The sequence below is a fragment of the Camarhynchus parvulus genome, chromosome 14, assembly GCF_901933205.1.
Source record: "Camarhynchus parvulus chromosome 14, STF_HiC, whole genome shotgun sequence".
Lineage (NCBI taxonomy): Eukaryota > Metazoa > Chordata > Aves > Passeriformes > Thraupidae > Camarhynchus > Camarhynchus parvulus.
In genome coordinates, this window is record NC_044584.1 from 13,451,505 (window position 1) to 13,466,156 (window position 14,652).

General features: G+C 41.8%; 1 protein-coding gene across 3 annotated transcripts in view; it reads left to right on the forward strand.

The window, feature by feature from the left end:
- Positions 1-1,333: 1,333 nt before the first annotated feature.
- The window catches only part of TXNDC11 (thioredoxin domain containing 11), a 28,325-nt gene continuing 15,006 nt past the window's right edge, over positions 1,334-14,652 (forward strand). Inside the window, exons 1-4 of one of the 3 annotated variants that reach the window (XM_030957821.1) lie at positions 1,421-1,566; positions 5,973-6,189; positions 6,910-7,007; positions 8,893-9,022. In XM_030957821.1, coding sequence (XP_030813681.1) covers positions 1,421-1,566; positions 5,973-6,189; positions 6,910-7,007; positions 8,893-9,022 — 591 coding nt within the window. Of the gene's footprint in view, positions 1,567-5,492; positions 5,699-5,972; positions 6,190-6,909; positions 7,008-8,892; positions 9,023-14,652 lie in introns of those variants that run through there. The other 2 variants (XM_030957823.1, XM_030957822.1) reach the window with 2 other exon arrangements.

Genomic DNA, 14,652 nt, shown 5'->3' on the forward strand with positions numbered 1-14,652 from the left:
CTGTAGCTAAGCATTCACTGAGTTGGTATTTTTGTCGCTAGTGGCTCGTTTGCAGTTCTGTATTGTCATTAGCTCATGGCATCGCTGAAGTAACAGAAATGGCCAGTAAGTTGTGATATAGGCAAGCAGTTTTGGAGCTACGTGGTGCTGGGACACGTTTTCAGCCTTGGACATGGACGTGAACACATGAACCACTGCCTCAGCTGCACGGTGGATGGTGCTTCCCATTGCCTTTCCTGCAGAGCACAGGAAATGGAAAACAAGTTCCAGGCTGAGGTGACTCCTGACTGCTGAGCCTTTGGGCTTTCCAGTCACTGGAGCTTCTTTAGTGTTTTGGCTTCTCTGCAGATCCTGCATTCTGCTTTCTTTGTGTTTGCTTATTTTCCTTTTTGTTTTTCCCCCAACTAAGTTTCTTTCAGCCATTCATTCAAAATAACTAAAACTAGGTTTCTTCTTCCCTCCCTCTTCGTCCCCACCTCCCACCCTCGTCCTCCCCGGGTACTTTTCTTCTTTTCTCTGTTCCTGGCTGACCTTACATAATTAGAAGAGCTTTAACAATGACCTCAGTAGTTCGAATGTAGTCATTGGGCATACATTGGCTATGTAAAAAGTGTTGAACCAAAGTTCAGTGATAACCCATACATGACATGGATGCTGTGTCCCTTTCACTTCACAAAAGCACAACAAATTTGAAACCAACACCTCATGTGTGCTTCAGCCTTAGTTTGGGGCTCTTGCGAAGTGACTGCTCCTCCCAGGCTGGGTTCGGGACACTGGAGTAGGACACTTGCTTGGTGCTGGAAATGCCACCTGCTGCAGTGCTGTTTTTACATTGTTTGTAATAAAGTGAGTGTGAGACAGAGTACTGTGGACACTGTTATTTGTGTGACAAAACCTGATTGTATCGTGTGCCTTTCTGAATTGTTTTCTCAATTTTATGCTTTCATTGTTTAATGTAAGTGCTCTGTAAATCATCGGAAGTAATTCTGGACAAAACTAAACATGAAATCCTTGTTCTCTAAGGCCGGTGTGAAATCTTTCCTGCTGCGGGGTGGGGCTGTTGGGGAATAGCTGCCGGGGGGGCTCGGGGATTATCCACCGGCGGATCCCGGCCAGGGGCCTGGTAGCGGTGCCGATGCCGAGCGCAGGAGGCGAGCACGGCAATCCCGTTTGTTCCGCTGCCGAGCGGAGGAGGCGAGCACGGGAATCCCCGTCCCCCTTTTCCCGGTGCCGCGGGCAGGACCCGGAGCGCCTCACGGGCGGGCTGTGCGCCTGCTCGGGCGGGCGGACGTGGCGGCGGCGGGTTGGCGGGAGGAGCGGCCGCCCCGCCCGGCCCGGCGCGCCTCACGGGCGGGCGGTGGGAGACGTGTGCGAGCGGGAGCGGCCCGGGGCCCGCGGCCCTGCCCCCCTCGGCCGGGCCATGTCGGTGTGCGGCGGCCCCGGCGACGCGGCGGCCCCGCGACTGCGGCCCCGCGCCGCCCTGATGGCGCGGCGGCCCGAGCTGCTGTGCGGCGCGGCCATCGTGCTGGGCTGCGCCTTCCTCATCGCCCTCAAAGTCACCTGCAGGTACCGGTGGGGGAGCGGGCGGACCTGGGGCTCGGCCGGGGGGGGGCGGCCGCCGGTCCGCCGGCGTTCCCAGAGGCGGTGCTGCTCCGGGGCCTGGGGCAGAGCCGCCGGCGGGGCCCGGAGGGCCGGGGTCGCCCAGTGGCGCCGTGTACCCGCTGCGGCCGGGCCGCGTCGGGCACGGGCATCCCCGGGCTGGGGGACGGATCCTCCTGCCCGGCCCCACCACATGCGGTCCCCAGGGCAAGTGCGACCGGTCGCGTGTCGGGGGAACGGCTGTGTCTCCCTCAGCAGGATGGCAGCGGGGCGGGCAGGGGCGATAAGAACGTGGGTGGGGAGGGAACGGAGTGTTTTAGGAGACATCTGCCCCAGCGCGGGTGTCGTGCTGTGGCGGCAGATTCGTGGGGGCGTGAATGCTGAGGGGCAGTATCAGGGTATGCAGGGCGGTGTCTGAGGGTAAACCAGACTCTCTGCTCAGTGGGGCTCAGGAATGTGAAGGAGGCAATGGGCAGGAATTGATGCCCAGGAAGTTCCACCTGAACATGAAGAAGAACTTGTGACCGGGCACTGGAACAGATTGTACAGTGAGGCTGTGGAGTCTCCCTCTCTGGAGATATTCCGGAACCATTTGGACATAATCCTCTGCCATGTGCTCTGGGATGGCCCTGCCTGAGCGGGGAGGTGGAACCAAAGGACCTACTGTGGTCTCTTCCAGCCTGACCCGTGCTGTGTGACCCTGTGACAGGCACATTGTTGACATGGAGCTGCTTCTGCTCATCTCCGGAGGTAGCTGGGACCTCTCGCTGACGCCGAGCGGCTGAGGGGGCTCTGGGCTGCAGCTCTGCCCTCAGCATCGGCGGGGCCAAACGAGTCTGCCCTGGCTCAGGTGTTGATGTCATCACCTCCCTTTGCCTGTGCCTGCTTCGGACACGATGATGTTTCGAGGTTTCCCTCCCAGTCTGGTGGTGCTCCTCTTGGGAGCTGGAACTTCCTTCTTTGCAAAGGGCTCTGCAGTTCCTGTTTGCCCGGAGCTGTACGTGGAGCCAGGAGATGTTTGTACTGGAGGGGCGGGGAGCAGCGGCAATGAGCGGTGGGCACAGGCTGCTCGGTTCTGGAGCCTAAACCAGGCTCTAAATCTTCTGGATGAGTTTTAGGTCAAGGTGACTGTTGCATGCTCCCGGTCATACTATATTAAGAACATCTACTGCACTTGGGGTTTAATTTTGAGATTAGGAGAAGGCTACCGAGGTGCTGATTATGTCCTTGTTCCCTAGCATCTGACAAATTTTGTTCCACAAAACACTTGATTCACAGGTAATGCATCTGAAAAAGGCTAAGGCTTACTTTGCTTACCTGTCCACAAAGGGTGTATTACTTGAATCAGAGTGAATTTAAAGTGTGTGAATGAGCGCCTCAGGGTAGCTGTGCCTCCATTCCAAGAGGCTGTATTTCACAGTGACCAGATAATGTAGATGAAATTGTAAAGCTCTTGCCATATTTCAGAATGTGTGGTGAAGGATTTCTGAACATAATCATCTCCCTGGTGTTACATTACTAAGAAAATAATACCTTTTTTTGTACTTACAATGATGCTTCCTGTTCTCCTGTATTCAAAACCTGCATGTTCCTTTCATTTTACTGCTAGCTGTGTTTGAAAGCTCACCGATGGAATGTGATTGGAATGTGGTTCTCACCACTCTGTAATCTAGAAGTTTGATTAAAGAGGTTCAGCTTTTCAGATTGTGGTTAAATAGACTAATATCAGTTAGGTATTCCCTGTTTGTTTGCTGTCAGAAATATAGAAAATTTAGGTGTAAACATTCCCTGTGAAGTTTGGAGCGTGGTTAATTGCACATGTTAACTATAAATACAGGACATATTTCTCACCACACGTCAGTATGATTTACTAGCAAGACACAGCATCAGGGCGTAGGTCCTACCACTGCTCTTAAAATTCATAACTTTTGATGTCAATGGATAAAAAGTACAGAAAGGGAAAATTCCTGTACTGCAAGGCAGTCCATTAGTGGGATTTGATGTCTTGTGAGTTTAGTGTGACTGAAGGAATAGCCAAATGAGACCTGACCTACTATGGGTTGGTATGGAAGCCTGTGGTCTAGAACCTGAATTATTTCTGGCACTATGCAAATGTCTTTAAAACAAGCCCACTCTCAGGATTGTGCAATCAAAGGGGTTGCTGGTCCTGTTGGCACTTGCATATGCTTCCCTTTATTACCAGGGTATTATCACATAGAAAGTTTAAGTTTTTGTAGGCTCTGGCAGCAGCTAAGTAACACAATCAGAGTTTTAATAAACAGTTTGTGCTTATTATGTTTGTGTACTTGTTGCTTATATAATCCTCAGTTTATATGTGTGTAAATTTTAGAGGTTTTCTTAGGGAAATTAGTGAAGGTATTCTGTTATATGTTTGGTATTGCAGAGGAAGACACTACTTCTCAAATCTCCTTAAGCAGCTGTTAGCTATTGATTTATTATGTTTTGGTTTTAATAGTTACTGGAGTTTTTGTCATATTTGAAGGTAGTCATGTATTTTCTGACTCACTCATGTCACGGGACTTCTGCTGATGTGTCTAGCCATTCTTAAAATTTGGAGCCAAATCATTATCTAATTTTTAATAATTCTTGAACCAATCATCCTCTTTCTGTTTAATTCAGTAGAGGAAGCAGAGATTTTTAACATATTGAGGTTGTTTGTTTTCATTAAACTAGATGAACAGGAGAAATTCTAGCTGCTGTCTCTCAAGAAGTGTTGTGCTTTCAGCAGCTGATCAGCCTGTGTGTGCCAGAGCCCACACCTGAGCTGTGTCCTGTCCAGCTGGCAGGCAGAAATCATGGGAAGAAGCTGCAGTTTGGATAAGCATGGGGTGCAGGAATGGCAGGGAGCCAGAGGTGTTGGCTGGGAGGTGACTGAAGAACTTGAGGGTTCGGAAGGAGGTGCTGAGATTATGGCTGGGGGAGAAGGGAAGGAACACAGGTAGAAGTCCATAGAAGCAAGTAGATTTTTGATAATCTGTGTAAAAACATAATGTTGTGACTGGATGAATTAATGAATTATAAACAGGAGGAAGCATTTAAAATTTTCAAAATTCTGATTTTGAAGATTTGATTTTGAGGGAATTTTATATACAAATTAAGAATTTTTATAACTTGTGATATATGAGTGCAATTGTAAAATGTTAAAGCTTAAGTGAGTAGCCTGGAAATGAGAGACAAGCTACAATACAATTTTTTGCTTTATTATAAAGACAAAGGTACTCCTTAAAAACTAGATAGATTGTAAAGTTTGAAAGTGTGGCAGAATTTTGAGGAGGTTGCTTAATATATGAGTTTGACAGTGTTCAGGGCTCAATAATTTTATCACAATTAATAAAATTTTAACCTGACAAGGATCAAATACCAGATAATAAGATTTTTGTGTTAACTTCTTATTGCATCAAAGTAAAAGAAATGCACACAAAGTAAAGAAATGCACAGTCTTTCCTAAAACTTCCAGTCTTGTAATGAACCATGGCAAAATTGAGCATGACAATGTTGTCCAGTTTTCAGTCTGGCTTACTTTAGTGTAAATATAGCTATGGAGAAATTTTAAAATGAAGACTATGTAAAAAGAGAGTATGATCATTCACTTGCATTTAAGGCAGATTATACCATGGCAACTTCTGAACACCTGGGAAGTCCCAAATTCTGGGTTGTTTGATTGCTGATTGGATAGAAAGGGTTTTTTGAGTATTTGGTTTGTGTTCTTCGTATTACTTACTGGCCAATCTAATTTCTCTTTAAAAGCTTCATCTGTCATAATCTCTTTAAATTTAGCCTATTTGTTGATACTGTTCTTACATTGATGTGCCCTGAGCAGTTTGCAGTCCCTGCTCTGATCAGTAAAATAAACTAGTGCACATTTATTTATCTTTTCCTAATAGAATATAAAACAAAGGAAGTATAGAGTACTGTAAAACAAAGCATAAGGCAGGGTAATAGGCTCTGTTTATATAAAGAACACATCACAAAACTTTATGACCAGTATCTCTTTTCTTATCAGGCTGCTGTTACCTAAAGTACAAGTGTTAAAAGAGGATGAGGCCAGGGAAGAAATCAAAAGAAATCACTCTTCCTGGTAATTTTATGCTCTGCAGCAACCAGCCATAAGAGTGTGAGCTAACATACCCATAAGCACAGTGCATGGTATCAGAGTGTGACTTTCTAAAGCTTGTGAAGGGTGATCTTTATAGTATTTCATGAAACTAACTCAGATAACGTAAATTGTAGTTGTTCTGCATCATTTTTGTCATTGTGTGACTTTTGCAAAGAATAAAACTTAGGGCTTTGGGCACCCTTTTTTAACTGCTGCTGTACAGTCTCAATAACCACTCTTAATTTTCTTCCTGCAGCCGAGCAAAAGATGTAACAATGCCAGCAAAGCTTCCAGTGAATTTTTTCTCCACGAGATCTCCAGTGATTGATCTTTTCCGGGGGCAGTTGGACTACGCAGATCAGCTCCGCCAGGACTCAGAAATTGTGCTGTATTTCTTCTACGCGCCGTGGTGCGGGCAGTCCATTGCAGCCAGAGGAGAAATAGAACATGTGGCCAGCAGATTGTCAGACCAGGTAACTCCAGAGAAAATACCAATCTTAAACATGACCTGGTAGCTTTTCTGTGTCCAAGCTGATGCTGTTTTCTGTCTTCTCATGAGAAACAGTAGGACTTGAATGCTCACATTTTAGGGAAACTCATCAGTCGCCTTAAATTTAATTTAGCATACAGAGTGGTAGAATAAATGGAGACAGCCTGTGGTTCCTGCTCAGTTGTCTGCTATTTCTGCTTTTAAATGGGGAAGCCTATGACTTTCATGTTGTAAAGTGTTTTCAGATTTGTTCACTTGCCTTCAGACAGAAATTCCCTGGAGTTTGCTTCCAGTTCTGGGATCCTTGGAGACACTGGTAATCATATAAATATTGTAACCATAACAGTGCTTTCAAACCGTTGAGTGCCTGTGAATATTTCACAGGTACAGCTGTCCTAAACCTCCACTTGTTGAGCTCCACTCTGCAGAAAAAGTAATTAATGTGGGTTATGTTTAAATTAATAAATTTGAAGAATTTAGATTAAGAGGCATAAAAGCTAGAAAGAACAGTGACCAAAAGGATTGCTGTTGCATAATGACAAAAAGAATAAAAAAGTGTCTGTGACAGATATGGAATACTGAGTTGAAAAGGCCCTGAAAATATCAGATGAAATGGATTGGAAAAAGTACATCAAGTACATCTTGGATAAAGTAGGTCACAGTACTGTACTTTGTTAGCTGTGAATTTTTCCCTGCTTTGCAGGTGCTGTTTGTGGCTGTAAATTGCTGGTGGAACCAGGGGAAATGCAGGAAGCAGAAGCATTTCTTTTATTTTCCTGTGATACACTTGTACCATCAGAGGTAAGATTTCATATGTACAGTCTAGGTTTTTTATTGTTCTTTTGGGAAACAGAGGTATCATATAAAGTGCTGCATTTTGAAAATGTTACATTTCTGGCTTCAGTAAATAGTTTTTGGGTAGATTCTAGGTGAGCTCATCCTGTATGCTGCTCAAGTGCCAGGTTGGGCTGTAACTGTCAGTTAAATGACACGCTGGGCAATTCTTCATCCTTATGGAAATTTTGGGTTGCCTGTGCATCTCCTGGAACTTCTGCCTCCAATGAAAAGAATTCACTGTTACATATTAATTTCAGATGTCTGCTTGCTCTCTGGATGGATTATAACAACTGGTCATAATTTATGGCAGCATTTAAAGAATGTACCTAATGGTTGTTGAAGTTAGTGGACTTTAAGTGTGTATTTAAATTGCACTACATATTGAAGACCTTGTTCTAATTTTGAACTTTGCACTCACTTTTTTATTCCCCTGAAGCTAAGATATCATTGTATAAAATTTTATATACCTTTGCTTTTATTTTTTAGTATTTGTATGTATTATCTGGTTTTTTTTCTCTGTGTGGAGCAGAAGGTAAGGAAACACAGTTTCTAACACTACATAAAAGTATTTAGTTTCTAACACTACATAAAAGTATTTAAGTTTTTATTTTACTAGTCTTGAACTGCAGCTCTCTTTCATTACAGAGGCTGATTTTGTTTTTTGGGGGGAATTTATGCATTGAGGAGGAACAGTCCTGGTCTTTGTTAGCTGAACGTGTAATAGACACGAGACACTGGCATAATTCAAGCTGTAATAAAAGAACCCTACAATCCCACTTGGATGTACTTTGACTGAAACCTACTTGACCTTGAAATTACGACACAGTAGATGGATGCACTGGGTATCATCAGTAACCTTAAACAGAGCTGTAACAAGATGAGGTGTAAATCCCTATTGATACTTCATAAAATCCTGAAGGGCAGTGCACCCCTCATGCCTCAGATGCTAAACCTCACATGTGGTGCCCTGGGCATGTGACATGCTGAGCAGTGAGTATTGCAGTGAACACAGAGGTTTGTAATAAACTGATGTAGGATGTAGAATGATCTGGTGGGCTCTAGGAGACCATTTTGAAGCAACTCAATACAGGTGTCTCAGTGTGAGTTGGGTATTTTCCAGTGTATCTGTATGTACAAGCTGTATTAAAAATGTATCACATTCAGTTCTTCAGTGGAAATGGACTAATTCTTTATGCTCTTTGTGTTTGATTTCATGTGGGACAATGATGCTGTGTCCAATCCATTTATAATTAGGAGGAGAACCTCTGGAATTTGCAGCTGCAAGCTCCAGCCCACCTTATGTTTTAGCACTAACGTTGTGTGAGCTGTTTTATCATATGGCTGGGGGGAAACTGGAGCTTTGCTGAGTCTGTTCATCAGCAGTGCACCTGAATTTGTCCCTGCTGCACTGATTGCTGCTCATAAAAGCCTGTGTAAAAATATTGCACCTTTTCAGACTGATACTGTTTGAGACACTGAAAAAAAAGGGAAAATAGTGACTTTTTCAGATCTGTATTTTTAAGTCTCATGTGTTTATTTCAGAAGAAGTGGAAAGATATGTATATGGTCATGTAATTTATATCTGAGTTCTACCAAGTTCTTTAATGGGACTCAGAAGTGATCTCCATCCCTCCAAGCTCACCAACACTCTGCCCCTTCCACAAATACTCGGGTGCTTCCCTCTGGTAACACAACTCCCTCATCACTTACAGCAGCCACTGGTGAAGCACAGAGAGCAATTCCCTAGAGGCTGAGCATGCTGTCTGTATAACTCCTATCTGCCACCCCCAGGAGGGACTCTCTACTGTTAATTTAAGTCTTAATGTTCTATTATTTTTTTTGGTACTAGTTTTGGACCAATTGAATACAAAGGCCCTATGAGTGCTGTTTATATTGAAAAGTTTGTTCGCCGGGTGATGACACCACTACTCTACATCTCGTCTCGATCAAAATTACTAGATTTCCTCTCAAATTATGAGGTACTTGTCTCTCTTCTCTAGCTTTACCACTGTGGTTCAGAAAGAGTTTGACTTGTTTTAGGATTAAATTTGATCTGCTCCAAAGTACTAGTTTATTTTCTGGATCCTGAAATCAGTGCCCTATAAATTTGTTAAAATCATTAAAATTTGAAATGACAAATTCATAATGTTGATTCCCTGTATAGTTACTACTATGATCTAGTGATGCTCTTAATTTACATTACTTTAGTATGTAGAGACAACAGTCAAAGTTGTTATCTCACCAAACTGATACGTACAAACAAGAACGAAGGGAGAAATGTTTTCACAAAAATCTTGCAGTCTAAGTTGGGACAGCATTTGAGAAATATATAATCATTACTTTAATTTTTAAAGAGTAGTAAGTTTTCTAGTAGGATAAGTCTTTTAACCGAGAACAAATATGAAACCAGTTGAAGCAAGGGCTCCTAGTGACTTTGTATGTGGTAACTTGATGATTTTAATCCACTGGTACATGTTGTTTTATTCATTTTTGTCTCTTGTGTTCAGGGGTGACGAGATTGGTAGCAATACTGGTGGAATAATAACTTCCAGTCAGACAAAATATGCTTACAACAGAGCCATTTAAAATCCCTTTATAACTGTTGATTCTTGCAGAGTGCAGAGTGCAGAAGCACCATAATCTTACTAAAGCCCAAGCTGTGAGAGTAGTGTGGAAAACCTGATCAACAAATGAGTGCTGTGACAGTGGGCAGAGCATGGCAGGGACCCTGCAGTGTCTGGGGCTGGTGCAGATCCTGTGTGAGCGCTGCTCACTGCAGTGCCTGCTTGTGCTGCAGGATGGAGCACGGCCTGTGCTGTTCACTGGCAGCTGCCACAGCCTAGGGGACACACACTGGGAGTTCCCCTGGGTGGGTGCTCTGCTGTTCATGCCAGGAACTACCACTGGCTTTGGTTTTCCAGTGTTGTAAGTGGGGATTGAGTTGGGAGTAGTGAGTTGTGGCCTGTCTCTGGTGCTGGTAGTTTCTGTGATCATGAGCAATTCTGTTGTCCTTCCATTGCTTCAGTTTTGCTATTCTAAAATTCTAAAACATTTCTTTGCCTCTGGCAGAGATTTAAAGAAAGCCATGCTTGGTTTTTGGTTTGTGTTATGTTATTTCTTGGTGGACTGCTGAAGGTTACCAATGAGCATATTGTCATTAAGCTTAAATTTGCTTTGCAGTTAGAGGTGCACTTCCACTGGGAAAAGACTAAGATAAAAGACAAATTTAGGAGCAACAAAGATATTTTAAAATACTGCTTAGCAGTTGATCAGATATTTTTGTTTCTGCATTCAGACTTTCCCCCCTTCCTGTGCTTGAAATTCCATGGCTCCAAGTGCTGAGTTGCATTGTTCAGCATTTGTTGGTTCTTTTTTTTCTGAAATGGCCCAAGAGCAGAGGCTGTTTCTGTTCATGTTGCCTCACAGTCATTCCTGCCTGAAGTTCTGTCCCAGACCATGGCTCAAGGTGCTCAATGTCTTTCTTGCCTCTGTAAAGTTATGCAAGAGGGGAAGGAGGGGATACAAAAGTAACAGATACAGATAAGATGAAAGAAACATAATTGTTTATGAAGGTGGATGCAGAGAAAACCATAGACACAAAGGAAAAGTTAGTTTTAAACTGGAAATAAACAGGTTGTTTCATCACTTCAGTCAGAAATGAGAACATTTTATAATGTTTTCCCTGTGAGTTTAGAAATTGATACCTTTTGTAGAAGATACAATCCAGGGGTTAGTCCTGTGTTTAAGTGAGAAAGTTTGGGGAATAGAGTAGATTATGGGCAATTGGGACGTGTATGGCACAAAATAATTGCTATTTTGAGACCTTTGGCTAGTGTCTTCCTTTGACTTTTAATCTTCTCTGTATAAAAAATACTAATTTTAGCAGAAGGGAAAGGACAGAAGACTGTGAAGGATTGCTATTGGGCACTTTGGCAACTCTGCTGGTAGATCATGTTTTTGTGATTTCACTGAAAAGCTAATTAATTTCAAGCTCAAAATAATTTGCAAGATGTGTCATCATCACTATGTAATTTTCGGTCCTGTGTTCTGATGGCAAAAGGATTCTGCAGACTAGAAGAGATACTGATGAACAGAATCCAGTTAAATGTAAGAACCGGTGGTGTTTGTTGCTTGGTCTTTGGTTCTTCCTCGACCTAATCACGACTGTCGTGACATGCCAGTTGCTCTCACTAGAGGGCGCTCAATCCCCATGAAAAAACCTTGGTTGAGGACTCGAAAGTTGAGCCAAAACATTTTTTTAAAATTACAAATGGGTATAAAGTAACTGGAGTATTAAAGACATTTATGCAATTGTAAACTAATTAGTAGCTGGGTTTTTTTTCATATCTTCTGTTCCCATTATTTCACTTTTTTTGGCCTTTAAATTTCAGAGCTTTTTCCTCGCAGTCATTTAATACTGCCTTTCTAAAAATCTTCAAGTCAGTTGTAGTTTCAGTGACTCCCATCAAGCTTTGCAAGTGTTATTACTCACCCTTTTCTCACTTTTCTAAAGTGCTTATGGAAATACTGAACTGCTTGAATATCAGTGCACATCCTGGCTGGCTATCTTTGGCTGCTGAAAAACATTAATTTTTTAAGTGTTTTTTGTCTTTCCTATTTTCCTAATCTGGAAAAGAGCCTTCCATGTTATTTCTTATCACCTTAGTTTCTTCAAGACTGGTTGGTAATTTCTTCTAGACTTCAGGGAATTACAGCATACTGCATGGAGTCATCTACATGCTTGCTTATTCCTTCCAGAAGTTGTGCTAGGTTTGAGGCATGGTTCAGTAATAACACTGCTAGCTTTTCTCCAGTAGAAATTACTCATCTGAAAATCTCTGTTCATTTTTAAAGTTTCAATGAACTTGCTGTTTGGTAATTGTTGAGATGCTTGGTAAGTCTGTTACTTGATTTAATTGCATCCTATATGACTTTCCATTCCTGTGGTGTAGTGACCAAGCGAGAAATAGGCTTCACTACAATTAATGATTTTGTATTTCCATATATGAGTTTCATTAGGAGATAGCACTAAGAACTCTTCACTATTGGACATCCTCAGGTTTGCTCCAAAGCCCTTCCTACAGACACTTGGTTTGAGACAGGGACAGAAAATTGTTTCCTGGGAAGAAAAGCTGCAGCAAGCTCCACTCTAGCAGTGCCCGTGCTCCTAATGCTCCTAAGCACCCCTGTGTCACATGGCAGTGTTTATTCCTCTGGCTTAGGCAGCAGCAGCTTCAGCTGATGGCTGCAGAGTGCTCACATGAAGGTGGGTACCCAGAATTGCACACTGCTGGGAGCAGCTGTTCCTCAGTAACACATTGGGTGTAGGTTCCTCCTGAACTGTTTGCTGGCAAGCTGTTCCTGACTTTTGGAGGCTCTTACACGGAAGAAGGTGGGAGTTGTTGCTGTTCAGCTCTTCTTGGCCTACTTGTATTCCAAACCAAGGACTTCTTGTTCACATTGAGATACCTCTTCTGTGAGACTTGAACCTCACTTGTACAGAGCAAGAATTGTTATTAGTTGTAATACCTGGAAGCGTTCAGTCTTGTTAAAAACTTCATTCTTACAGAGAGGAAAACTTTCTTGGTACTTCAGAAGAAATGCAGTAATTTAGTCCCTTTACTCCTGTGTATAATTGCACCCTGTAACAGGACAAAAGCTTTAACTGGTCTGGGATGATGATTAAAAGGACATTATTTAACCAGATTACTGATTAGGCATAGAGCATTAGTAAATACTAGTATATATAGTAATGTACAGTAGGATATATTCTCCAACTACAATTTTTTTTAATTGAAAAAAACAGTATACAAAAATTATCCTTTGGGAAACATTATTCACAATCTGGAAATCTTAAGCTTCTGTTAGTGTAAAGCAGAACTGGTACTCTGAATCAGAATGTTACCTTTTAAATAACATTATAAATACTTCTGCATCTGACTTCTGGCTTCTTGCCACATTTTACTGTCACTTTTGACTCTCCTTTTATTCACTGTTTGGTGTCCTAAATTCACTTGGTACAGGATTACTATTCAAAAATGGTCCTAGGAAATGGGAAGCTAAAATTTTGATTATCTTATCTGTCTCCTTATTTTCGTTCAGTTGAATGCTTTCAAAGTCTTTTAGAAGGAATTGTTTCTTTTTACTGTCTTAGTTTTGGAACTAAGAGAAAAAAATGATCATTAATTACTAACCTGTATGTTGTTTAAAAAAGAACACTGAGTGCTATTATTTTGCTGTGGTTTTTTTGCTACTATTTTATTTCTGTTTTTATTTTCTTCTTGGTAATTATTGTTGCAGAAATTTCCCTGATTGCTTGTAACTCATTTTTGTTATTGATAATTTTTTTGGGGTACCTCACAAAGAATCTTTATGAACAAGGGGTTTATGCTTAGCATTCATCCATGAAAGAGGATTCCTGCCTAAAAAGAGAAGTCATGAGCTGGAATGGGCAATGTTGTTATTGGGGAATATCTTCAAGATTGCTAATTGTACTGAATTAGATCAGTGTGTTAGGCTGATATGAATAACTGAATTCATATTAATAATAACAGGTAAATGTATGTTCATATTTTAAAAAGAAATTTAAAAAAAATAAAAGCAGTCTCTGAAGTACCAAATGAAAATCCTCCTGTGAGGATGTATTTGCCACACAAATGGGTGCCAGATGAGTCTGGAATTTTCTGTTCCACAGCAGTCCCTGGAGTGCTCTTGCTTTGTGTGTCAAATGCCTTCTGTATTCACTGGTGGAAATGAGAAACAAATAACACCAAATAACCAAATGCCATCACTTACTCTGTCCTGAAAGTTTTAAGCCCATTTGAGTGATGAGTCAAAAACATAATTAATAGTAATTTTTAATGGATTATATTTCTAAAAATTTAAAACCAAAGCTTAACTGAAATATTGGAATGAAAAAAATCAAGTGTGTACCTCTTTTTTCCAAGTCAGCTTCTTCCAGATTCTCTCCTGAGTTTAATAGGAAGTCATTCACCTGGAAAAATCAGTAGGCCTGTTCTGGGATGAATCTTTTAAATTTGGAATTGTCTGTCTGGCAGTTTGAAGAGCTTTATGGATATGCAGATGGGATATGGAGTTCTCAAGGTTTTTGTGCAGTTGGTCTCTCACTGACTTTAGGATATACTGAAAGCATTTACAGTGGCTGTAACTTAAAGATGGGACAATCACTTACCTTAGCAGTTCAAGCATTGACACACTGACTGTGTGAATTCATATGTAAATACTAATTATGTGCAACATAAACAATTAAAGGTTTACTGCTCAAGCCCTTTATACTCAGAAAAATTGTATTTGAAATTCCAATTCTAAAAAAATCTTTGTGATGCTTATGCTTCTTACCTTGGTGCTGGAACTGGTTCAAAATATAGTTGCCAAGCAAATAGCAATTGTTTTTGGTGAACTTCAACATGGGAAGCGCCATTAGAAACGTAGCATCCATAAAGCCCCTCTCTCTTACATGAGCTTTTGAATGACAGCTTCATTCTTTCAATGAGAACTGATTTCCATTCAGTCTTTTAATATTAAAATTTTTGTTGCAGCATAAAGTGACTGCTCTTCAGTAAACGTTGTTGTCTTTTAGAGTCTGTTG